A 25,965-nucleotide genomic window follows, 5' to 3' on the forward strand; every position below is an offset into this window, starting at 1 on the left:
AATATCTCTCACCCAATGCATTAGGATGTATTGATACAGTTAAATATAGCAATATCTCTCACCCAATGCATGAGGATGTATCGATACAGTGAAATATAGCAATATCTCTCACCCAATGCATTAGGATGTATTGATACAGTTAAATATAGCAATATCTCTCACCCAATGCATGTGGATGTATTGGTACAGTATATAAATATTACATGGCTGACAGGGTGACAGTAAATTTGTCTACTTGAGGAAATACTGTCAACCGAGGCGAAGCCAAGGTTGACAGTATTTTTCCGAAAGTTGACAAATTTACTGTCACCCTGTCAGACATGTAATATTTATTTTATTACACCGAATAGAGTATTCAAACATGAACAATTTATATGAACCATGAACAATTTTAATATTCAATAATTGAATTTAATTTCAGCAATTAACAACCATTAATATGTTGAGTGGTTCTGATTTATGGGCAGAGCAAAATGAACTCGCTGTATTCGTCACCGACCTAGTTATCAATTTATCCCATCAATTTTCTTAGTCGTCAATTATTTCTTTAAAAATATAGATCTATTACAGAACCAGCTTTCCGTATTTTATTTTCATCACTTGATTACGCAATTTATGACGTACTTGTGTGACGTCATTTCGGTGACGAAACATTTTGGGACAACAATATGGACGTGGTGTTTTTTTATTACAGTAAAATATTTGTTTAAAGCATCGAACGAATCCAAAACTTATTTCGGATTGTGTGTTTGTCATGCATAACACCTTAAGAACAGACACTGGAAGTGTATATCGTTGTAACTTTATTGTTATTAGCATTGGATTAAAGTTGCCTTTGAGGTAAGCGTGTCGTTTACAGTATACTAAATTGATTTTCTTTTTGACTCCTGTCAAAGCTAAAATAATGGCATTAATCTATTATACAGCACAGTTTCAGCTGCAATCAATATTTTAATTATCCAAATACAACGGACACGCAAAACTGCGTACTGCGCATGCGCGAATGGGACAGTATAATTTTCGAACATTCCGCACGTGATTGCTAAGGCAGCGGGATACAGTATTTTTTTGTCAGTAAATGTTTTCCCGCTGGTGGCACGTGATTGCTATGGCAGCGGGATACAGTATATTTTGGACAGTAAATTTATTCCCGCTGGATCTGACAGTATTTCTATGTCACAATGGCCTATGGGAATTTAGCATTGTAAATAAAAGTGAGGTATAATAATGAAATATAGCAATATCTCTCACCCACTGCATGTGGATGTATAGGTACAGTGAAATATAGCAATATCTCTCACCCAATGCACGTGGATGTATAGGTACAGTGAAATATAGCAATATCTCTAACCCAATGCATGTGGATGTATAGGTACAGTGAAATATAGCAATATCTCTCACCCAATGCATGTGGATGTATAGGTACAGTGAAATATAGCAATATCTCTCACCCACTGCATGTGGATGTATAGGTACAGTGAAATATAGCAATATCTCTCACCCAATGCATGTGGATGTATAGGTACAGTGAAATATAGCAATATCTCTCACCCAATGCATGTGGATGTATAGGTACAGTGAAATATAGCAATATCCCTCATTGTAGCCCTTTAACTCTCAGATAAGCGTGTTGACCCACTTGAAGTCCCTTACAAAATGAAATTAAATGTAAGACTTTTCTTGCTAGATTCAATTTGTAAAGGCTTCATTTTCAACCCTTAGATACTAAAGAAAAGAAAACGGTATAAAATCTGAATAGTCTGTGAGTAGCTCGCTTACTGTTCTTGTTTTATGATGGTTGCATTGAGCCATTAAACATTGGACCAGTGCAGACAAGGTTTACCATGTTAAGTTCGAAAAAGTTGTGTTAATGTCAGTAGTAGTTGTAATCTTACTGTAACGGGCATGAACATTGTTAAAGACCACTCTGTAGGTTGCATTGTCTCTTAAACTCAGGTAAGCAAAACAGCTCCATTTTAGTTTTCTTGTTTACTTTTTCAAAAAAATTGAACGAGGCTTTTATGGAATATTTTGTTTCAAGGAAGACTTTTCTTATCAAAATCCACTTTGGCAGGAAAGTGTTGTCCTTAATTAGGCTGTACGGACTGCAGAGGCTTATCTGGGAACAACACTTTACGCACATGCATTATGCCCCATTTTTCCACAACAGCCCTCATATATATCAATATCTCTCAATTTAAGGTGTGTGTTTTCCCAAAAGTTGTGTTAATGTTTGTAGTAAATGTAATATTATTTCTATGGGCTAACACACTCTTAATAACCATTGTGTAGATGTAATTGTTCCTTAAACTCATATATGCTAATCAGCACCATTTTGGGCTTCTTGTGTACTTTTTTCCAAAATTTGACTGAATCCTAATGAATGCAAATCTTGAAAATATTCTTTCTCAGTTCACAAATCAGAGACAGTTCCTGCATCAAGGTGCCTGAACCACGTGACTTTTTCGGCTATGTGTGGGACAATCGGATGTAAACAAAACGTCGCTTCAGGTAACGTTTTTGATAATTTCTTCATAATTTCAAAACCATTTTCAAAAAAACAAAGACGAGTGCCCGGTCATTGTAAAAAGACACAACTTTGTTAAGTTTGCGCAAAATTAATTAGGTATTTTTTCCAAAAAGTGCAACCGCGTGTTTGAAAACACATAAAGTGAAATGCTATGTGTGGTATATTTTTTGTTCAATCAACAAAAACATTGATTATAATATTGTCGAGGGTTTAAAAAATAGGGCGGATATTGTTATTCTTCATAGATAAGCTACTTACATTGTATGTTTGCGCAAATACATCTAATTCGGAGTGTGTGTATATAAATGTTATACTGCTATGTGTGGGACAATTTTTTTAAATGCTATGTGTGGTATACAAGAATTTGCCCGGCAGTTCTGCATTTAATCTGAACACAGTTTTGTAAGAATCTAGAGCATCAACTTTAGTCTGTCCTGAAAATATCAAATTAACCAAATGTTACATTATTGAATACTGAAGTAATCGTGTAATGATTAAACAATTTATGTTTAACTGAACATAATTCTTATAAAAGCATACATGTTATGTTGAAATATAATATTTCTTTGTTTTACTTATTGTCTTTAAATAAATATAATGATTGATATTTCTGCCTGATTATTGAATTTGGTCCATTTTTTAATGAATGACAAAGAAAATAAGAGCACATGCTTTAAAATGGGTTTTACTTCTATTGTTTTTCAGACTTGAAAAGGATTAGTCGAAAGATCTGTAACGCTTTTAAGGTTCGAAGCTGTGTAAGAACTACATGAACACCATCAAACCACACGGGAGGTGATATGTGGCAAGTTAATTATCAAAACCACAGTGACAGAGACAGGGACCCCCGCTTCATTCTGTGATGTTTATGGAAAGCTATTTCAACTAACTATGCAAACATACCATTTAACATGTATTTTTGCATAAGCAAAAGAAAGTGTGTGTATTGATATGTGTGTATATTTATGGGTTTTGTATCTATGCTATTACTAAAATTGATTAGATGAATATAAAATCTGATTATGTGTGTTAATAAAACAGGTGTTTCATAACAAATAACAATTTAAATCCAATGATGCTTGTTTGTGGTCTATTCCAATATCATCTCCAAATGAACATCTTCGAATCCAATAATGCTTGTTTGTGGTCTATTCCAATATTATCTCCATATGAATATCTTCAGTATATCAAAATAAACACGTCATTAATAATAACATTACTTTATAACTAGCATGCACATGTTACAATAGAAATTAAAGCACCAAATACATAAAGAAGTACATTAGTATTCACAAAGAAATTTTAATCAGTCAATTTATGAATTTTCAAATCTTGCTATTCAAACATATGAATGCTCCAATTAAGTCATAACAAATGATCATCGCCAAAACGTCTTGACTTGTGGGGGTTATTATACCAACAAACATATTGAATTGCATCAATACTTCATTTACTCAAATTCAAATGAAATCTGAATAACTGAATAGTTTGAGATGTTTAATGAAAATACTCATTCGCCCCGGTCATGAAAGGGCGCTGCAAGATCTTGTTACCACTGCGCCAAGTAATTAACATTAAATCATATAATGTTGTTCAATTTGTTGAAATGTCAAATTTTTATGTAATGTTTACTTTGTTTTCTTTCCCTGCAATACTTGCACCATCTGGTAATAAAACAAACAGTCATTTAAACATTGGAACATTTACTATACATGTTTGTATTTGACAACTTTTCATTGATCAAGATATCAGTACGTCTCTTGAAGGTGCTTCCAAAAATACTTTAATCTCCCTGAAAAGAACAAAATACAAATGAAATAAACTGTTAAACTTTAAAAAAAAAATAGCATGCGTGATATATCAGATAGCTCAATAGGATTTAGATACAAATACATGATTTTCCAGAAAAAAAAATGTTATTGATCCTAGTGTCTATTTGTTTAAAAATGCTGTATGATCTCTTTATGCTTATTTAATATATATCGTTACAGTCAAAAATGCCTACACATTCCTGCTAAAAAACACACAACTAACACTTTTTGTAGTTTTGTTGCAATAATATTCACATGACATCTTGCACAAACAATCCTTACGATTTTGTGTATTAAACAAGTGCATTAGTTGGCAGTAACAATTCACTGAAAATTCAACATTTTGTAACAATCAATTTTATAGAAACAAACGAAAAGTTTGCCCAACGGAACTATTTTCCTGTCCGTGCGTGGGTGGCTTTGCGTTAGGAGATCCCCGACCGTGTTTTCACCTCTCTGCCACACTGTTCGCAAACAAATGGCATTCTAAAAGTAAACAAAATATGAATATAAGTTATCGACAATCATGATAATTTTGAGTAACATCAACGTAGGATTATCATGTTTAAGGCGCGCAAAACACTACCAACAATGTTTATTGACCAACTTTTGTTATTCAGACAGACTTTAAATATTATTGACGTTAATGTCAATCTTTCGATTCTCTAGTTTAGTTTGTATACCACACATAGCATTTAAAATATTTGTCCCACACATAGCATCATTACATTTTCATACACACACTCCGAATCAGATGTATTTGCGAAAACATACAATGTATGTAGCTTCTCTATGAAGAATTACAATGTCCGCCCTATTTTTTAAACCCTCGACAACATTGTAATCAACGTTTTTGTTGATCGAATAAAAAATATACCACACATAGCATTTCACTTCGTGTGTTTTCAAGCACGCGGTTGCACTTTTTGGAAAAATAACTCAATTAATTTAGCGCAAACTTACCAAAGTTGTGTCTTTTGACAATGACCGGGCACTCGTCTTTGTTTTTTTTGAAAATGGTTTTGAAATAATGAAGAAATTATGAAAAACGTTACCTGAAGCGACGTTTTGTTTACATCCAATTGTCCCACACATAGCCGAAAAAGTCACGTGGTTCAGGCACCTTGTGCATGTTCTCTGAATATTTTCCAGCCCTAGTATTGTCTGGCCTGAAGGCAGGTGGTATCTCGTATAACCCATACAGTGTGAAGAGGGCCCTACAGAACACTGCCAAGCCAGTGGACGGGATGGAGGTGTTCGCTATGGGACACGGACTCGTGCAGGTATAAATGTACACTAGAGCCTCATTGTAGGAAGACTGGGATAAATACATGTGCAGAAATGGCGTCCTAGATTGTGTTTGAACTATGTTTCCATTTAACCATGACCCAGGTTTTTGTGAACTATGTTTCCATTTAACCATGACCCAGATGTGTTTGAACTATGTTTCCATTTAACCATGACCCAGGTGTGTTTGAACTATGGTTTAATTTAACAATGACCCAGGTATGTTTGAACCATGTTTCCATTTAACAATTACCCAGGTTTGTTTGAACTATTTTTAGCTCATCTATTTTTTGAAAAAAAATTATGAGCTATTGTCATCACCTTGGCGTCGGCGTTGGCGTCGGCGTCCGGTTAAGTTTTGCGTTTAGGTCCACTTTTCTCAGAAAGTATCAATGCTATTGCATTCAAACTTGGTACACTTACTTACTATCATGAGGGGACTGGGCAGGCAAAGTTTGATAACTCTGGCATGCATTTTGACAGAATTATTTGCCCTTTTTATACTTTGAAAATTGAAAATTTTGGTTAAGTTTTGCGTTTAGGTCCACTTTTCTCAGAAAGTATCAATGCTATTGCATTCAAACTTGGTACACTTACTTACTATCATGAGGGGACTGGGCAGGCAAAGTAAGATAACTCTGGCGTGCATTTTGACAGAATTATGTGCCCTTTTTATACTTAGAAAATTGAAAATTGTGGTTAAGTTTTGTGTTTAGGTCCATTTTATTCCTTAAGTATCAAAGCTATTGCATTCATACTTGCAACACTTACTAACTATCATAAGGGGACTGTGCAGTCAAAGTAATGTAACTCTGACTGGCATTTTGACAGAATTATGTGCCCTTTTTATACCTAGAAAATTGAAAATTTGGTTATGTTTTGTGTTTAGGTCCACTTTATTCCTACAGTATCAAAGCTATTGCTTTCATACTTGCTACACTTATTAACTCTCATAAGGGGACCGTGCAGGCAAAGTTATGTAACTCTGACTGGCATTTGGACGGAATTATGGGCCCTTTATACTTAGAAAATTGAAAATTTGGTTAAGTTTTGTGTTTTGGTCCACTTTACCCCTAAAGTATCATAGATATTGCTTTCATACTTGGAACACTCGCAAACTATCATAAGGGTACAGTAAAAGGACAAGTTGCATAACTCTGGTTGTCATTGTTACGGAATTATGGCCCTTTTTTGACTTAGTAACATTGAATATAATTATGGTTAAATTTTGTGTTTCAATCCACTTTACTTCTTGCGTATCAAGGCTATTGCTTTCAAACTTCAAATACTTTCATGCTATCATGAGGTTACTGTACCTGGCAAGTTGAATTTTACCTTGACCTTTGAATGACCTTGACTCTCAAGGTCAAATTATTAAATTTGATAAAATTGCCATTACTTCTTTATTTATAATTAGATTTGATTGATACTTTTACAAAACTACTCTTACCTGACATACCACAATAGACTCCACCCAAACCATCCCCCGTGCCCTCCCCCCTCCCCCCTAATTTTTTTTAAGATCATCTCACAAATGACCACCACACCCTCACACTATACCCCCCCACCCCCCCCCTCCACCCCCCACCCCCCCCCCCCCAATTTTTTTTTTTTTTTTTATTTTTTTTTTTTTTTTAAGATCATCTCACAAATTACCACCACACCCTCACACTATACCCCCCTCAATTTTTTTTTAAACGGTTATGTTTGAAATACCGTCAAACTATCGCACCCAAAAAATCCCCCCCCCCATCCCCCCATCCCCCCCCATCCCCCCCCCCCCCCCGATTTTTTTTTCGCTTTTTTGGAAGATAATGTAATAAATGTCCACAACCCCACACTATACACCCCTCTTCACTCCACCCCTCCCTCCTTTGTGATTGAAAATGAGAGTCCCTTCACCTTTAAAAAGAAAATAGATGAGCGGTCTGCACCCGCAAGGCTGTGCTCTTGTTCAATTTAACAATTGCCCAGGGTTGTTTGATTTCAGTTTCCATTTAACCATTTCCTAGGTGTGTTTGGGACTGTGCTTTAATTTAACGATTGCCCAGGTTTATTTGATCTCTTACAAGTTAAACTATGACCCAGGTGTTTCATTTAATCATGCCCAGGTGTATTTGAAATCAGATTCCATTTTACCATGTCCTAGGAGTGTTTGAACTTTGTTTCTGGAAAACTATTTTCTGACGGTGTTTTAACTCTTTTTCCATTTTCCCATTCCTCAAATGTGTTTGAACTGCATTTCCATGTTCCTGCTGCTCCAGGTGGAGAAGGCCTATGAGTACCTCTGTCAGTACGAGAGGGCGATGGAGAGCAAGGTCCAGTTCACCATCAGCTGTTCAGGCTTTGGGCAAGGCATCTACATCAGGGAGCCCGTGGACCTTGATAAGCCCTCTGTGGTGGCCGTGTCTGTGGAGCCTGTGCACTACGAGGGGATCACAGGTGGGTGAAGTGGTACCACACATGTGTGTGAAGTGGTACCACAAATGTGTGTGAAGTGGTACCACACAGATGGGTGAAGTGGTGCCACACAGGTGGGTGAAGTGGTGCAACACATGTGGGTGAAGTGGTGCAACACAGGTGGGTGTAGTGGTACCATGAAACCAATATACTTCATGGGTCCTCTCACCTGTTTTTAATGTTTGACAAAAGTTTATTTTATAAGTATTTTATTGGAAATATATGTTTAAAAAGTGATGTCAGACTTAAAAGAGGAAACCAGATTTGACATGTCATTAAATGTTTTCGTATCTTTCATTATGGTTTTAGCATTTGAATAAGCGCCATTGAAGTAGAAGCTTAATAGAGAAGCCTACAAAAACATGAGATGCTAATTTAATGTATAGAGCTATTTTAAGGTATAGAGATGTCTTGCTGAAGGTACCTATGCAGATTAAAAAATGTGATTTTACAATGATAATATGCATTGAAGCAATTACCGGCAAATAGCTATATTAGTCTATTAATTCTAGACCATATTTGTTTATGCCCCCGAAGGAGGGCATATAGTGCGTTTAGGTTTCGAAAAATGCTCATAACTTCGCTTCAGATGTAACCTTCATATTTGGTATGCATGTGTATATGGACAAGGCCTTTCCATACACACACAAATTAAGACCCCTTGGACCTTGACCTTGAACTTAGGGTCTGTGTTTAGGTTTCGAAATCTGCGTTTAGGTTTCGAAAAAATCCTCATAACTTCTATGTCGCTTCACATGTAACCTTCATATTTGGTATGCATGTGTATATGGACAAGGCCTTTCCATACGCACACAAATTTTGACCCCTTTGACCTTGAACTTAGGGTCTGCGTTAAGGTTTTGAAATCTGCGTTTAGGTTTTGAAAAATGCTTATAACTTCTATCAAAGCGTTTATCGGGGGCATATGTCATCCTATGGAGAGAACTCTTGTTTCTTTCTACTATTAATAATCATATAATGTTTTTTTATGTTGAACAAACACAATAAAGTGACAAGCTCTGAAGGGTGCTGATTGCTCTTTTGTCAGCACATATAAATATGCAGTTTGTTCCTTGTTAAATGCCCTTAACTGGATGGTACGCAGTTGAAGACAACTGTTAAACTGCATGTGTGCAATTTGTCTTTGTCTTTCAGACAACGAGGAGAAGATCTCATTTAGCATGCAGCTGAGTCTCACGTGTGATGCCGGGTACGTGGAGTGCCCACCCCACCTGGAGATGATGAGTGTACAGCGCTCTGTCTCCATCAGGGTTGACCCCCGAGGTCTTGCTGAGGGTGTCTACTTTACTGAGGTATGTCTGTGGAAAACCAATGGCAACTACTATACTTAGGTATGTCTGCGGTAAACCAAGAGTGTCTATTATACTTAGGTATGCCTGAGGTAAACAAATGGCACCTACTATACTGAGGTATGTCTGCGGTAAACCAAGAGTGTCTATTATACTGAGGTATGTCTGTTTTAAACCAAGTGTGTCTATTATACTAAAGTATGCCTTAGGTAAACCAAGGGCATCTTCTATACTGAGGTATGACTGTGGTAAACCAAGGGAATCTACTATACCCAGGTATGACTAGTAAACCAAGGTTGTCTACTATACTGAGGTATGCATGAGGTAAACCAAAGGCGTCTTCTGTACTGATGTTTGTCTATGGTAAAGCAAGGGCATCTACTATAGCCAGGTATGACTGTAGCAAACCAAGGGTGTCTACTTAACTGATGTATGCCTGTTGAAAACCAAGTGTGTCTATTATTCTGAGGTATACCTGTGGAAAACCAAGGGTGTCTACTATACTGAGGTATCCTTTTGGTAAACCAAGGGCATCTACTATACTGAGGTATGTCTGTAATAAAACCATGGGCGTCTTCTATACTGAGGTATGCCTGTGGTAAACCAAGGGTGTCTTCTATACTGAGTTATGCCTGTAGTTAACCAATGGCATGTAATTTACTTGTGTATGGATGTAGTAAACCAAGTATGTCTACTGAGGTATGCCTGTGGTAAACCAAGAGTGTCTTCTATACTGAGTTATGCCTGTAGTTAACTGAGGTATGTCTTTTTTAAACCAAGTGTGTCTATTATGATAAAGTATGCCTTAGGTAAACCAAGGGCATCTTCTATACTGAGGTATGACTGTGGTAAACCAAGGGCATCTACTATACCCAGGTATGACTTTAGTAAACCAAAGTTGTATACTATACTGAGGTATGCATGAGGTAAATCAAAGGCGTCTACTATACTGATGTTTGTCTATGGTAAAGCAAGGGTATCTACTATAGCCAGGTATGACTGTAGCAAACCAAGGGTGTCTACTAAACTGATGTATGCCTGTCGAAAACCAAGTGTGTCTATTATTCTGAGGTATACCTGTGGAAAACCAAGGGTGTCTACTATACTGAGGTATCCTTGTGGTAAACCAAGGGCATCTACTATACTGAGGTATGTCTGTTATAAAACCATGGGCGTCTTCTATACTGAGGTATGCCTGTGGTAAACCAAGGGTGTCTTCTATACTGAGTTATGCCTGTAGTTAACCAATGGCATTTAATTTACTTGTGTATGTATGTAGTAAACCAAGTATGTCTACTGAGGTATGCCTGTGGTAAACCAAGGGTGTCTACTATACAGAGTTATTCTTGTGGTAAACCAAGGGTGTCTACTGAGTTATGCCTGTAGTTAATCAAGGGCATGTAGTTTACTTGTGTATGTCTGTAGTAAACCAAGGGTGTCAGGCCTTTTTCTATCTATTTTGGGAAAAAGTACCTAGCAAAATTGGGATTTATAGAGTCGCGAAATCTTTCAAATTCGGAAGAATTTTCATCGACAAAAGCATTATTGGGGAAAAACAAATTCTAAATTTTTCTTCTTTTTTCTTGCCCTAAAACGCTAAGAAAAATATTCTTTTTTCTTGCCCTAAAACGCTAAGAAAAGTATTAAAATGTTTTTTCAATGCAACAGTCATTTTCCACTGCTAGCGTAAGTATGTGTATGATAAAAATACAGACTTTGTTAATGTTATGCTTGAAGTTAAAATAAAATACATAGCTCGATATGTCATTTAGGATTTTTTATGAATATTTACAGTCGAAGGACCCGCGTTCAACATATTATTATTCAAATTCAAGTTGCCAAATGTCTGAAGGCAACCATTTTTTGAAACACAGCGACGTTGAAAGTGAAACCAGTCCACATTTCTCTACCTCAGACCATCGATAACGATTCTCAACCAATTTACAATAATTAATACGTACACATGATTATCACTTGTTTTGTACTGGGAACATTACCTGAATAATCCAGCACTTCAATATATAAAAGCCAATTCTGACAGAAAATGTGTCTTAAGAATTGCATAAAGACAACCGGCCGCCATTTGTCTGAACTGTCAAGGTTGCAAAAATTGCATTATGGAACACTCGATACGATGACGTTTTACGGGGTATTCCCATTGACACCTTAAAACACGGCTCACGGTTATTTAAAACACAGTACCTACCGGGAAACACATTTATCGGCTTCTGTCATTTCGGCCGGAAATTGGAATTTCTTTTGGAGAATTGGGAAAAATATGCATATTTGGCATTGGAAATGGGTCCGGCTATCAGACCCTTGAGGCAGAAAAAGGCCTGGGTGTTAACTGAGGTATGCCTGTGATAAACCAAGGGTGTCTACTATACATAGTTATTCTTGTGGTAAACCAAGGGTGTCTACTGAGTTATGCCTGTAGTTAATTAAGGGCATGTAGTTTACTTGTGTATGTATGTAGTAAACCAAGGGTGTCTACTGAGGAATGCCTGTGGTAAACCAAGGGTGTCTACTATACAAAGTTATTCTTGCGGTAAACCAAGGGCATCTACTGAGTTATGCCTGTAGTTAATCAAGGGCATGTAGTTTACATGTGTATGTCTGAAGTAAACCAAGGGTGTCTACTGAGGTATGCCTGTGGTAAACCAAGGGTGTCTACTATACAAAGTTATTCTTGTGGTAAACCAAGGGCATCTACTGAGTTATGCCTGTAGTTAACCAAGGGCATGTAGATTACGTGTGTATGTCTGTAGTAAACCAAGGGTGTCTACTGAGGTATGCCTGTGGTAAACCAAGGGTGTCTACTATACAAAGTTATTCTTGTGGTAAACCAAGGGCATCTACTGAGTTATGCCTGTAGTTAACCAAGGGCATGTATTTTACTTGTGTATGTCTGTAGTAAACCAAGTATGTCTACTGAGGTATGTCTGTGGTAAACCAAGGGTGTCTTCTATACTGAGTTATACCTGTAGTTTACCAAGGGCATGTAGTTTACTTGTGTATGTATGTAGTAAACCAAGGGTGTCTACTGAGATATGTCTGTGGTAAACCAAGGGTGTCTACTATATAGAGTTATTATTGTGGTAAACCAAGTGTGTCTACTATACTGAGATATGTCTGTGGAAAATCTAGGGTGTCTACTATACTGAAGTATGTTTGTGGTGGATGTCTACTGAGGCATGCCTGTAGTAAACCAAGGTAGTCTACTGATGTATGCCTGTGGTAAACCAATGGTGTCTATTATACTGGGGTATGCCTGTGAAAAACCAAGGGCATCTACTATGCTGATGTATGTCTATGGTGAATCAAGACTGTCTATTATACTGACGTAGGCCTATGGTAAAGCAAGGGCATCTACTATACCCAGGTATGACTCTAGTAAACCAAGGATGTCTACAACAACAATGGGTATTTGATAGGGGTTTACCATAGTGTGCTTGACTGTCAAACTGGGGTTTCAAATCAACAACTATGACAAGTTTAGGTTTGTTAATCAAACATTAAAGGGGTGGCATGTGGGGGGTTCATGGATCATTGTTACCAAAAATACAAACAGTTTCCAGGCAATAACTTATTAAAGAATTTAACTTTTGTTTTGGGACTTCATAATTATATTGATATATCTTGCTTGGAATTGCATATAGGGTACAGATGGTTAAGTTAGGTCGCAGTGACACAAATTTGGAATATTTTTATTATGTCAATTATTGAGGAGAAAAAATATGCATTTAATTTTTTACTGTTTTAGAATTGTTATGTTTCATGTTTAGTTAAGTTTCAGGTTGTCTCTCAAGACTGAATTATTGGGTCTGGAGTGTTATTTAATTTATAGTAATTATACGCAGGTTGCAAACACTGTTTTGGGATTGAGTCAAATCTAATTATTGCCTTTGGATTATGCAGGTCTGTGCCTTTGATGTGAAGTGTGTGGAAAAGGGACCAGTGTTTCGCATTCCCATAACAGTGGTTGTACCAGCATCGTAAGTGTGAGAGCAGTGAGATGGAAACTAAAACTGATTAAAATGAGCTTTGCTCTGGGAAAATGGAGTTTAACCCTTTGCATGATGGGAAATTTGCTGTCTGCTAAAATGTCGTCTGCTGAATTTCTAAAATTAGCATTTTCTTCGATTTTTTTCAAAGAATATTATCAGAATAGCAAACAGTTTGTATCCTGATGAGACGCCACTTTCTGTGGCGTCTCATCTGGATCCAAACTGTTTGCAAAGGCCTTCAAAATTCGGCTCCCGCACTGAAAGGGTTAAGGCATGTGTGTACAGTGTGGTCCTAGATAATCCTGTGCAGGCTTATCAGGGATGACACTTTCCACTTGTATGGTATTTTGCTTAAAAAGGAATTCTCTTCTCAGCCAAAATCCAGTTTAGGTGAAAAATGGTGTCTCTGATGAGCTAATTTATGAAAACCAGTACGTTAGATAAGGTTTTTGAATTTCTGTGAGAGAGCATCCGTTTATGACCCTGACATTTTGCTAACTTTGGATCATTGCACAACATAATTAAAAATAAAAACCTACAAAATGTTAGAAAAAACTTACTGAAAGTGAAAACAGTTTTGTATTAAAATATAATACTTGTAAACAAAAAAAAATCATTAAAATCCTTATCAAGATTACAATTTGTTCCCACATCTGTAGAAGGTCGGCAGCCAAAGACGGTGAAGTACGTTATGAGAACGTGAGTTTTCGTCCAGGCCAGATACGAAGGCACTTCATACATGTACCTGAAGGGGCAAGCGTGGCAGGTGAGTCAACAACACTATATACTTGCTTCATACCATTTTAGCCATATCATGCAAAAATGGGTCTTATGCCACATGCTGCCAGCGTAGCCTCATAACAGCCTATGCTTATATTCAGTCTGGTCAGGTGCCAACTTTCTGCTATAAAGTCAGGCAAGGATTCGTGGTCTCATTTGCTGAAAGGACTGTTCTAGAGCTACGCTTTAGAGCTACACTTGCCCCCACACGGCATCAGACCCATTTTCGAAAGTCCGAAATCTCATGAATTAAGCAAATCTTAGACTCATGGTTTTTATTGATGAATTATTTTGGGCTTTGCTCTGTGAAAAGGGGGTTTAATTCATGTGCATAAATTGTTGTCCCAGATTATCCTGTGCAGTATGCACAGGCTAATAAGGGATGTCATTTTTTCCGCTTTTATGATATTTTTTAGTTACATAGAGTCTCCTCCAAGCAAAAATCCAGTTAAGGCGGAAATTGTCGTCCCTGATAGCCTGTGCAGACTGCATATGCTTATCTGGGACGGCACTTTACGCACATGCATTAAACCCCCTTTTCACAGGGCGTGGCCCATTTGTAAGTGTACACCTTTTGTTTATGACTATGTGGCTGGAATGAAATATAACTTGTCTGAATGAATTGCGTAAGGTGAAGAATAACTCCCATTATTTCAATTATCAATACATGTGACATTTTTAGCAACAGATCACATCAGTGAACTGTACACTAATTGTATGCTTATCAGTGATTAAAGATTTGTAAATTACTGTTTTAAACACTGAAAAATAAAAAGTGAAGACTACTTTACACTGTTTCTCTGCAACCACTTTTTATACCCCCATTACTGGTAATGGGAGCTATATAGGAGTCACTTTGTCGGTCTGTCTGTCGGTCTGTCCCGAAATTTCATCCGATCTTCACCAAACTTGGTCACAAGTTGTATCTAGATGATGTCTAGGTCAAGTTTGAATATGGGTCATGCCAGGTCAAACACTAGGTCATGGGGTCACCTAGTGGGTTTTAAATCGAAAGTTTGTCCGGACCATAACTATGTCATTTATCGTTAGATTTTAAAATGACTTGGTACATTTGTTCACCATCATGGGGCGGTGTGTCTTGTGAAAAAAGTATGTTGATATCTCCAATGTCAAGGTCAAACTTGGAGTTTAACGGTCAAATGCTTGTCCGGGCCATAACTTTGTCATTTATGGTGAGATTTTAAAATCATTTGCAAAATGTGTTCACCATCATTGGACGGTGTGTCCCGCGAAAGAATTACGTCGATATCTCCAAGGTCAAGGTCACACTTTGAGTTCAAAGATCATAAATTAGCTTGGCCAGGCCATAACTATGTCATTCATTGTAAGATTTTAAAATCATTTGGTACATTTGTTCAACATGATTGGACGGTGTGTTGCGCGAAAGAATTACGTCGATATCTTCAAGGTCAAGGTCACACTTGAAGTTCAAAGGTCAAAAATGGCCTTATATGAGCTTGTCCGGGCCATAACTATGTTGTTCATTGTGAGAATTAAATAATCATTTGGTACATTTGTTCACCATCATAGGATGGTGTGTCGTGCGAAAGAATTACGTCGATATCTCCAAGTTCAAGGTCACACATTGAATTCAAAGGTCAAAAATGGCCATCAATGAGCTTGTCCGGGCCATAGCTATGTCATTTATTGTGAGATTTAAAAATCATTTGGCACATGTGTTCACCATCTTTGGACGGTGTGTCACGCGAAAGAATCACGTCGATATCTCCAAGGTCAAGGTCACACTTTGAGTTCAAAGGTCAAAAATGGCCATAAATGAGCTTGTCCGAGCCATAACTATGTTGTTCATTGTGAAATTTTAAAATCATTTGGCACATTTGTTCACCATCTTCGCACGGTGTGTGGCGCGAAAGAATTACATCGATAACTCCAAGGTCAAGGTCACACTTTGAGTTCAAAGGTAAAAAATGGCCATAAATGAGCTTGTCTTGGCCATAACTATGTCGTTTGTTGTGAGAATTTAAAATCATTTGGCACATTTGTTCACCATCATTGGACGGTGTGTCGCGCGAAAGAATTACGTCAATATCTCCAAGGTCAAGGTAACACTTTTAGTTCAAAAGTCAAAAATTGCAATAAATGATCTTGTCTGGACCATAACTATGTCATACATTGTTAGATTTTAAAATGACTCTGTACATTAATTTTGTTCACAGTAATTGGACGGCGTGTCATGTGGAAGAATTCAAGAGTTCAAAAGTCAAAATGGCTATAAATGATAATGGCATAATAATTCTTAAAAATTGCAATAAATTAGATTCTCTTGTTTTGTTAAGACAGCATGCAAAATAGTCTTTGTCAATGCGGCACGTGGGGGTATACGTCATGTCTGTGACAAAGCTCTAGTTCGGGTTGCTGACTAAATATTTTTCAAGATCATAAATCCACGAATTAATGTAAATACAAAAAGTCTTTTTTAGCTCATCTATTTTTTGAAAAAAAAATATGAGCTATTGTCATCACCTTGGCGTCGGCGTCGGCGTTGGCGTCCGGTTAAGTTTTGCGTTTAGGTCCACTTTTCTCAGAAAGTATCAATGCTATTCCATTCAAACTTGGTAACACTTACTTACTATCATGAGAGGACTGGGCAGGCAAAGTTAGATAACTCTGGCGTGCATTTTGACAGATTTATTTGCCCTTTTTATACTTAGAAAATTGAAAAATTTGGTTCAGTTTTGCGTTTAGGTCCACTTTTCTCAGAAATTATCAATGCTATTGCATTCAAACTTGGTACACTTACTAACTATCATGAGGGGACTGGGCAGGCAAAGTTAGATAACTCTGGCGTTCATTTTGACTGAATTATGTGCCCTTTTTATACTTAGAAAATTGAAAATTGTGGTTAAGTTTTGTGTTTAGGTCCATTTTATTCCTTAAGTATCAAAGCTATTGCTTTCATACTTGCAACACTTACTATCATAAGGGGACTTTGCAGGCTAAGTAATGTAACTCTGACTGGCATTTTGATAGAGTTATGTGCCCTCTTTATACTAAAAAAATTGAAAATTTGGTTAAGTTTTGTGTTTAGGTCCACTTTATTTCTACAGTATCAAAGCTATTGCTTTCATACTTGCAACACTTATTAAACTATCATAAGGGGACTGTGCAGGCAAAGTTATGTAACTCTGACTGGCATTTGGATGGAATTTATGCCCTTTATACTTAGAAAATTGAAAATTTGGTTAAGTTTTGTGTTTTGGTCCACTTTACCCCTAAGTATCATAGATATTGCTTTCATACTTGGAACACTCGCAAGCTATCATAAGGGTACAGTAAAAGGACAAGTTGCATAACTCTGGTTGTCATTTTTTACGGAAAAATGGCCCTTTTTTGACTTAATAACTTTGAATATATGGTTAAATTTTGTGTTTCGATCCACTTTACTTGTTAAGTATCAAGCCTATTGCTTTCAAACTTCAAATACTTTCATGCTATCATGAGGTTACTGTACCTGGGAAGTTGAATTTTACCTTGACCTTTGAATGACCTTGACTCTCAAGGTCAAATTATTAAATTTTGCTAAAATTGCCATAACTTCTTTATTTATGATTAGATTTTATTGATACTTTGACAAAACTACTCTTACCTGACATACCACAATAGACTCCACCCAAACCATCCCCCGTGCCCTCCCCCCCCCCCCCCCGAATCCCCCCCCCCCCTATTTTTTTTTTTTTTTTTTTAAGATCATCTCACAACTGACCACCACACCCTCACACTATATCCCCCCGCCCCGTCCCCCCCCCCATTTTTTTTTGAAACGGTAAAAAACACAAATATTTATTTTTATTTTTTTATGTTTGAAATACCGTCCAACCATCGCACCCAAGAATTCCCCACCCCACCCCCCCCCACCCCCTCCCCCAAATCCCCCCCCATATATTTTTTTTTAAGATCATCTCACAAATGACCACCACACCCTCACACTATACCCCCCACCCCAACCCCCCCCCCCCCCCCCAATTTTTTTTTTTTTAACGGTTCAAAAACACAAATATTTATTTTTATTATTTTATGTTTGAAATACCATCCAACCATCGCCCCCAAGAAATATTTTTTATATATTTTTTTTTGCATTTTTTCCGCATTTTTGGAAGATAATGTAATAAATGTCCACACCCCCACACTATGCATCCCTCTTCACTCCACCCCTCCCTCCTTTGTGATTGAAAATGAGAGTCCCTTCACCTTTAAAAAGAAAATAGATCAGCGGTCTGCACCCGCAAGGCGGTGCTCTTGTTTTTAACTAAGGTGTTTCATGCAGATGAAAATAAAATATTTTACAGTAATTTGCACACTGTCTGCAGTGACAGTGTTGCGTGTTCTGTTATCCTCTATAGTTTGCTAACCTTCTGCTAAGTGACAGTGTTGTGTGTTCTGTTATCCTCTATAGTTTGCTAACCTTCTGCTAAGTGACAGTGTTGTGTGTTCTGTTATCCTTTGTATTTTTCTTACTTTCCACTCAGTGACAGTGTTGTGTGTTCTGTTATCCTCTATAGTTTGCTAACCTTTTGCTAAGTGACAGTGTTGCATGTTCTGTTATCCTCTATAGTTTGCTAACCTTCTGCTTAGTGACAGTGTTGCGTGTTCTGTTATCCTCTATAGTTTGCTAACCTTCTGCTAAGTGATAGTGTTGTGTGTTCTGTTATCCTCTATAGTTTGCTAACCTTCTGCTTAGTGACAGTGTTGTGTGTTCTGTTATCCGCTAGTTTACTTTCTTTCGACTAAGTGACAGTGTTGTGTGTTCTGTTATCCTTTGTATTTTTCTTACTTTCCACTCAGTGACAGTGTTGTGTGTTCTGTTATCCTCTATAGTTTGCTAACCTTTTGCTAAGTGACAGTGTTGCATGTTCTGTTATCCTCTATAGTTTGCTAACCTTCTGCTAAGTGACAGTGTTGCGTGTTATGTTATCCTCTATAGTTTGCTAACCTTCTGCTTAGTGACAGTGTTGCGTGTTCTGTTATCCTCTATAGTTTGCTAACCTTCTGCTAAGTGATAGTGTTGTGTGTTCTGTTATCCTTTGTATTTTTCTTACTTTCCACTAAGTGACAGTGTTGCGTGTTCTGTTATCTTCTATAGTTTGCTAACCTTCTGCTAAGTGACAGTGTTGTGTGTTCTGTTATCCTCTATAGTTTTCTTACTTTCCACTCAGTGACAGTGTTGCGTGTTCTGTTATCCTCTATAGTTTGCTAACCTTCTGCTAAGTGACAGTGTTGTGTGTTCTGTTATCCTCTATAGTTTTCTTAATGTTCACTAAGTGACAGTGTTGCGTGTTCTGTTATCCTCTATAGTTTGCTAACCTTTTGCTAAGTGACAGTGTTGCGTGTTCTGTTATCCTCTATAGTTTGCTAACCTTCTGCTTAGTGACAGTGTCGCTTGTTCTGTTATCCTCTATAGTTTGCTTACTTTCTGCTCTGTGACAGTGCTGCGTGTGCAGTCATGTGACAAGGAGAAGAGTTGTCGAATGCTACTTCATGCGGTCCAGGTGATGCCCCAGTACCAGTACTAGAAATACGAGTTTGAGAAGTTTGATAACCTCGCCGACCAAGGGGAAACCACCCAATCATTCAATGTTGTGGTAAGCTTTCACTTGCTTATTATATTTCATGTAGAGTGAAATTCAGAAATATGTTTTTATCTTTTTTGGGCTTTTATAATATTAGTTGGAGAAATTTATGAATCTTGCAGACCAAGGGGAAAACATTCAATCATTTAATGTCAAGGTAGGATTTCGCATGCTTAACCCTTTACCTCTCAGATGTAAAAAATAGATTTTGCAACCAGCATAAAACCTGAACAGCCTGTGAGTTAGAACAGCCTCGGAGTAACTCACAGGCTGTTCAGTTTTATGCTGTTTGCTTCTTATCAGTATCTTAGGGTTGGAAACAAAGCCTTTAAAACTTGAATCTAGTAAGAAACGTCTTAAATTCAATGTGATTTTCATGTAGACTTCAAACACATTAAAGTGCATTTCTGAGTGGTTAAGAGTAATATTGTGCTTGTCGATTGAAATGCAGAACTATTCGTCCTTTTTTAAGTTTTATGAAATATGTTTTCCCTCTGGAGACCTTTTTCCTGGAGACCTTTTTCCTGGAAACCTTTTTTTATGTATTGCTTGAAAGATTTGTTCTATGAAATAAGGCAAGCCACTTCTGTCCAAATCAGTTTCAACAAATCGGCTACAGGGTAGTAACACTGTCATAATTTGATAGTTTCTTTTGTTTTAACTGACTTTTTATGTCCCCCACCACTATACTGGGGGACATATTGTTTTTGCCCTGTCTGTTGGTTTGTTGGTTGGTTGGTTGGTTTGTTTGGTCAAACTTTAACATTTTGAAGATTTTTCAGTTTTCTCGGCTTGAATCACATTTAATATGTCTCAAACACTTGCATTGATGCTATTAAAAAAAGTCAAAGCTCTTGTTTTAGTGTAATTTATAGATTTTTTAATTTTCCCTTATAATGAATAACTACACATTTTTTGGCAATTGAATGTTGTCAAAATTTTGCCCTGTCTGTTGGTTTGTCGGTTGGTTTGTTGGTTGGTTGGTTGGTTGGTTTGTTTGGTCAAACTAACATTTTTCAATAACTTTTGCAATATTGAACATAGCAACTTGATATTTTGCATGCATGTGTATCTCATGGAGCTGCACATTTTGAGTGGTGAAAGGTCAAGGACAAGGTCATCCTTTAAGGTCAAAGGTCAAATATATAGCTTCAAAGCGGCGCAAAAGGGGACATAGTGTTTCTGACACACACATATCTTGTTTATGAAATTTCATGGACGACAGTCAATTAAAGATACAAACCCTGAAGATTTTTTAGTTTTCTCGGCTTAAATCTCATTTAATATGTCGCAAACACTTGCATGGATGTTATTTAAAAAAATCATAGCTCTTGTTTTAGTGTAATTTATAGATTTTTTAATTTTCCCTTATAATGAATAACTACACATTTTTTGGCAATTGAATGTTGTCAAAATTCTACCATTTGGGATAATAAGTTGATATATCATACATGTTTTTTGACTACCGGCTGACAGCCATAAAACCTGACAGACGAATGCAAGGAGTCAATGGACCATAACATGTGATTTGTGTAAACTGGTTATAGACAATTGTTTCAATGGATATGTAAAGATTATGCTGTTGAAATGATCCTAGTAGGGAAATAATGAGATGGCATTTGCCTTTTGTTTCATTTTCAGCATGATGTAAATTAGAGCCAGTTATAATAAAAATCCAATCGCTTTGGAAAATTAATGTTTTATAACTTTATGACAATTAACATTTCGCTTTTGATAATTAATGTTTTATAACTTAATGACAATTAACAGTTTGATTTTGATAATTAATGTTTTATAACTTAATGACAATTAACAGTTCAGTTATCTAATGCAAATGTTCTGTTGTTCTTGCCCTGAAATTGAAGATGATAAGGATAAAGATGTAATAATAATATAAATATATTCTTTATTTCCTCCGATATCGAAGATTCGAACAACATAGTTATACAATAATCACAAAGCATATTTAACATAGAAAGAGTGGCATGATTTACAAAATACGTAATAATGAATAAATATACAAACATAAAGTCATGTAAGTTTCATACCATTACAAAAACTATAATAGCCGATTTTAAGTGAATGCATCTTGATCATGTTTTAACAAATCACATATGAGTTTGAGTAGAACGAAATTGCTAAAAAGGTCATCTTGAGTTACTGTTAATGCACGACACACTAGATGTCTACTCATTGTCATTACTGGAAAAAGCATAAATTGCATAAATTTGCAGTGCCCAGTCATTTTGTACAATTCAGCAATAAGCTTATTCCTTTTACTATACGTTCTTGTCATGACTGTGTGATTGTGTTTCAGGATAACAGAACTCTAGAGTTGTGTGTAGCCAAGTGGTGGGCAAACATTGGGGAGGTCACTCTCAACTATACTGTAACATTTCATGCGTCCACCCTACCTCAAATCCTGTGATTGTAGTAAGTATAACTGACCAAAATTAGCCATTGTGTAATGCAATGATATATCAAAAATATTGATTTAGTGATTTGTGAGATGAAAGTCTTCAGAATTGTATGAAGGCTACATGTAACCGCTTGAGAAAATTGGGTGGCCATTTTAAAACTCCTACCCAGGGTCCTCTAGCTCTGAGGGCGAGTGCTGTGGCGACTGAAATAAATAATTTCATGCATACCAATGTATATGATTTTATTGTTTATCAGTAATTCAAATTGTTGTAAGAAAAATTCTAAGGACTGATCCATTGTGCAGATGGTGTTTGTAAATGAACCCCACTAAAATGTTAAGTTCTTCTCCCACGGCAGCATGGTGCAGATGGCGTGTGCCGGTTTGATGTTCGCTCCCACCTGAGGTCAGAGGACATCAACCCCACAGTGACCTTGAAGACCCTCACCCAGCCCCTACGCCCCAGCGACTCCAAGATCCGGTGTCTGTCTGGAGCCAGGGACCTGCTACCTGAGGGCAGGCAGATTTATGCCCTGGAGTTGACATACAAGTTCTCTGTGGTGAGACGAGAAATAAATATGATTGGGGATCTGGGAAAATGGGGTTTAATGCATATGCGTAAATTGTTGTTTTGGATTAGCCTGTGCAGTGTGCTAAAAAGAATATTGCTTTAAACGAAAAACTACCAATTCGCTGTTCAGAAATGAGGTTTTCACTAATGAATATCATAGCCACAAGCTAACCACCTGTGTGGATCACCATAAGCTCGGATTGTTGTACAATCGGGTTCCTTATTTATTCCAACTATTAATAAATCTTATTCATAATGTGTTGAGAACTCGTTTGAGTCACCAATTCGCTGTTCAGATCACCAATGAACACTTCGAACATAGCTTTACTAAATTTCTAACGGCAAATAAACCATTTCCCCAAAACAATAAATAAAGCAGAATTACCAATAGTGTTTACATGCAAATCTTTGCACCACGAATAAGTGTCACATACGTAAACATCTCGGTCAATGTCAAAGACTGTATAATCAAGTTTGAGGCAGTTTTTAGTGTCATGATGATTACGAATTTTTGAAGGGGATGCATAGCAATACGGATATAAACGTATTTTATTATGATCCCTTTGTCTACGAGCAAAAATAAATTTAAATTAAAAGTACACAACATCAAACAAGGTGAAATACGACATCAAATTAATTAATCGTTTGATTGTAAAATGATACTGATACAGAAAAATTGCTTAACGCTTTGTTAGAGCATTTTTCCTTCGTGTTTTCGGTGTTTGGAATTTACCGATGTGTATCAACGTCTTGCGCTTAATTCGGTCCGAATAGCGCAGTTGATGCTTGCGCTTCTCACCCATGGTTCAATCTCCGCCCCAGCGCACAAGGACTTGCTTGGTCGTCATCATTCAGATCAGATGTGGTTTCCTCCGGGTAATCTTGTTTTCCTTCACAGCACAATATCACATGCACATTTAAAAATTAGGTCCTTGGAAATTGCAGATAAAATTAAACATTAAACCCAAATTAAATTACACATGATTACTGGGACAAACTTCTTGTCCTCATATTATGCAGCATTAGTAACGGAACGAACAAATGCATATGCAGATCTAGTCGGTTCAAAAAAGCACCATTCATTTAAAGCCAAAGCAACTTATCATTTTTCCAACATAAAAAGAGAGCAATCACACGTTTCAAAAGCATGCAACATTAGTGAATACATACGGAATATTACGCTAGTCATTTGTTCCAAGAGTTTGTATCACTCGAGTGGCTTGTGTGATGACGTATCCGCCTCGAGTGTGATGCGAAATAGCACAAGCCACGAGAGTGATACAAGCTCTTTGAACAATTAACCAGCGTAATATACCTTTCATTATTTACAACAACAAACGAAAACAGTTAACAATGAATTGCATTTTTTACTTTAACAAAACTGACAAAACAATGACTAAAAGTTCGGTACGCAATAGTTTTCTTAAGACGCGTATGAATAAAGTTTATGTAAATAAACGTGTAAACATTCGAACCGTGAAAACACAGGTTTCCGAAACGCTTACCTTAATGCAATCGTTAATCCACTGTTTATAACAAGTAAGTTGACAACTTTAAATTTTAATCCGATGTTTATAACAAAAACGTTGAAACGATATGCACTTCCACTTCTATCTTCCATGTCTTTATCGGCACTTAGTTTAAACCACACTACTTTATTGTATTCCTATCGACCTATACATTTATACATGATAAACACACACTCCAAAATACGTTTTGAATTCGTTCTTTGTTTTTAACATATAGTTGACTGTCAAAAAACACCACGTCCGACATGTCCTTAAATTCCAGAGAGTTAAGATAAAACCATTGTGTTTCGTCACAGAAATGACGTCACACGATGTACTACGTAATATATTTCGTGATATAAAATATTTCTATTTTCGGTGCGCGTAATGTCACGTCATTAAATGGGTCGAAGTAGTCCGGCTAGTATGGTAATACGGAATTGGAAACAGCGAGTAGCGTAATACGGGATTTTTTATTTCAACGATTGATACAACCTGTATATATTGTAAAAAGCGTTAAACAGGTATATAATAAAGTGTATATATTAGCGGATTGCTCATATTGCTCGAAACCACCAACTAGGATTACTATCCAGTAGAGTAATTCAAACTGAGGGATCTTAAATTACACATTCGTTGTAAAAATACTTTCGCAAATGAGGACAAGAGAAGAAAACATATTGTCATTATGCCCAATGAAAGAACAATACTGTGTTTATATAACAAATTAAAATAGTATACTTTCACATACAATATACTATAATAAAAGCAATGGTCAATGGAAGGTAAATATTAACAATTGCAGGTATTTAAAATTACAAGGAAACTAAAGCCAGTGATGAGCACAAGCATGTTTCAACCAGTTTATTATCCGAGATCCACATTTGTGTGTCGAGAAGACACATTTAACGTGTGTTTGAAGTGCAACGCTGTATTCATCTGACAGACGTGATACTATCCCAATTATGTAGTTTGCTAATAGTTTATATCTCACTTTTGCAATTGATACAAAAGCACAGTAGCAGTAAAACATTAATCGCTTAATACTCAGTAACACATTTTAAATCCAATCCACAGGATGCATACACCGCGTTAATTATTCACAGGGCGTGCGTCATCGAGTTTTTAACACAATTCAAACTTACTCCCGTCGTATGCTGTCGTAAATATTCATGAACACAAACTATTCACAAAAAAGGTCCGCTTAAACGCTTAAAAAATGCGTGTTCTAGAGTATGGTATTCAGCAAATGAAACACGGTTAAAATGTTTCACCCCATATTTACTGTTTGTTTTGTTAAAAAAAAATAGTCCCAGATTATGTAATAAAAAAGTTACAAACAATAGTCGATACAAAAGTTCTGTATAAAGCATCCGTTTTATGTTACATGTTGGTGAATGATTTCTAGAGATATCTTGGATTTAGTATGCATAGGTGTAACTTGTCCCTTTCTAACAACATCACTTCAATTCGTCACTGTAAGAGGCAGTATTCAATCGTTGCATGGCGGATTGTCAGTTTAGAGTCAGTGACGTATGCAATGTAAAATTAGACCTGTACCAGGCCAAATAAGTGCCAACATAATGCAGAATGGAATGAAATAATAAGTTATGAGTCAAGATAATAGAATACTATATCTGCATACGAGGGTTTATTTGACACAAATAGTCCAT

General features: G+C 36.7%; 1 protein-coding gene across 1 annotated transcript in view; it reads left to right on the top strand.

Annotated features, from left to right (window-relative positions):
- Window positions 1–25,965, top strand: part of LOC127840778 (tripeptidyl-peptidase 2-like) — a 58,691-nt gene that overhangs the window by 16,675 nt on the left and 16,051 nt on the right. Inside the window, 8 exon segments of the mRNA XM_052369190.1 lie at window positions 5,494–5,624; window positions 7,893–8,070; window positions 9,244–9,401; window positions 13,317–13,393; window positions 14,065–14,171; window positions 19,652–19,806; window positions 22,112–22,227; window positions 22,573–22,773. Coding sequence (XP_052225150.1) covers window positions 5,494–5,624; window positions 7,893–8,070; window positions 9,244–9,401; window positions 13,317–13,393; window positions 14,065–14,171; window positions 19,652–19,806; window positions 22,112–22,222 — 917 coding nt within the window. The 3' untranslated portion in view covers window positions 22,223–22,227; window positions 22,573–22,773.

Source organism: Dreissena polymorpha, chromosome 8 (genome assembly GCF_020536995.1).
Source record: "Dreissena polymorpha isolate Duluth1 chromosome 8, UMN_Dpol_1.0, whole genome shotgun sequence".
In the NCBI taxonomy this organism is placed as follows: Eukaryota; Metazoa; Mollusca; class Bivalvia; order Myida; family Dreissenidae; genus Dreissena; species Dreissena polymorpha.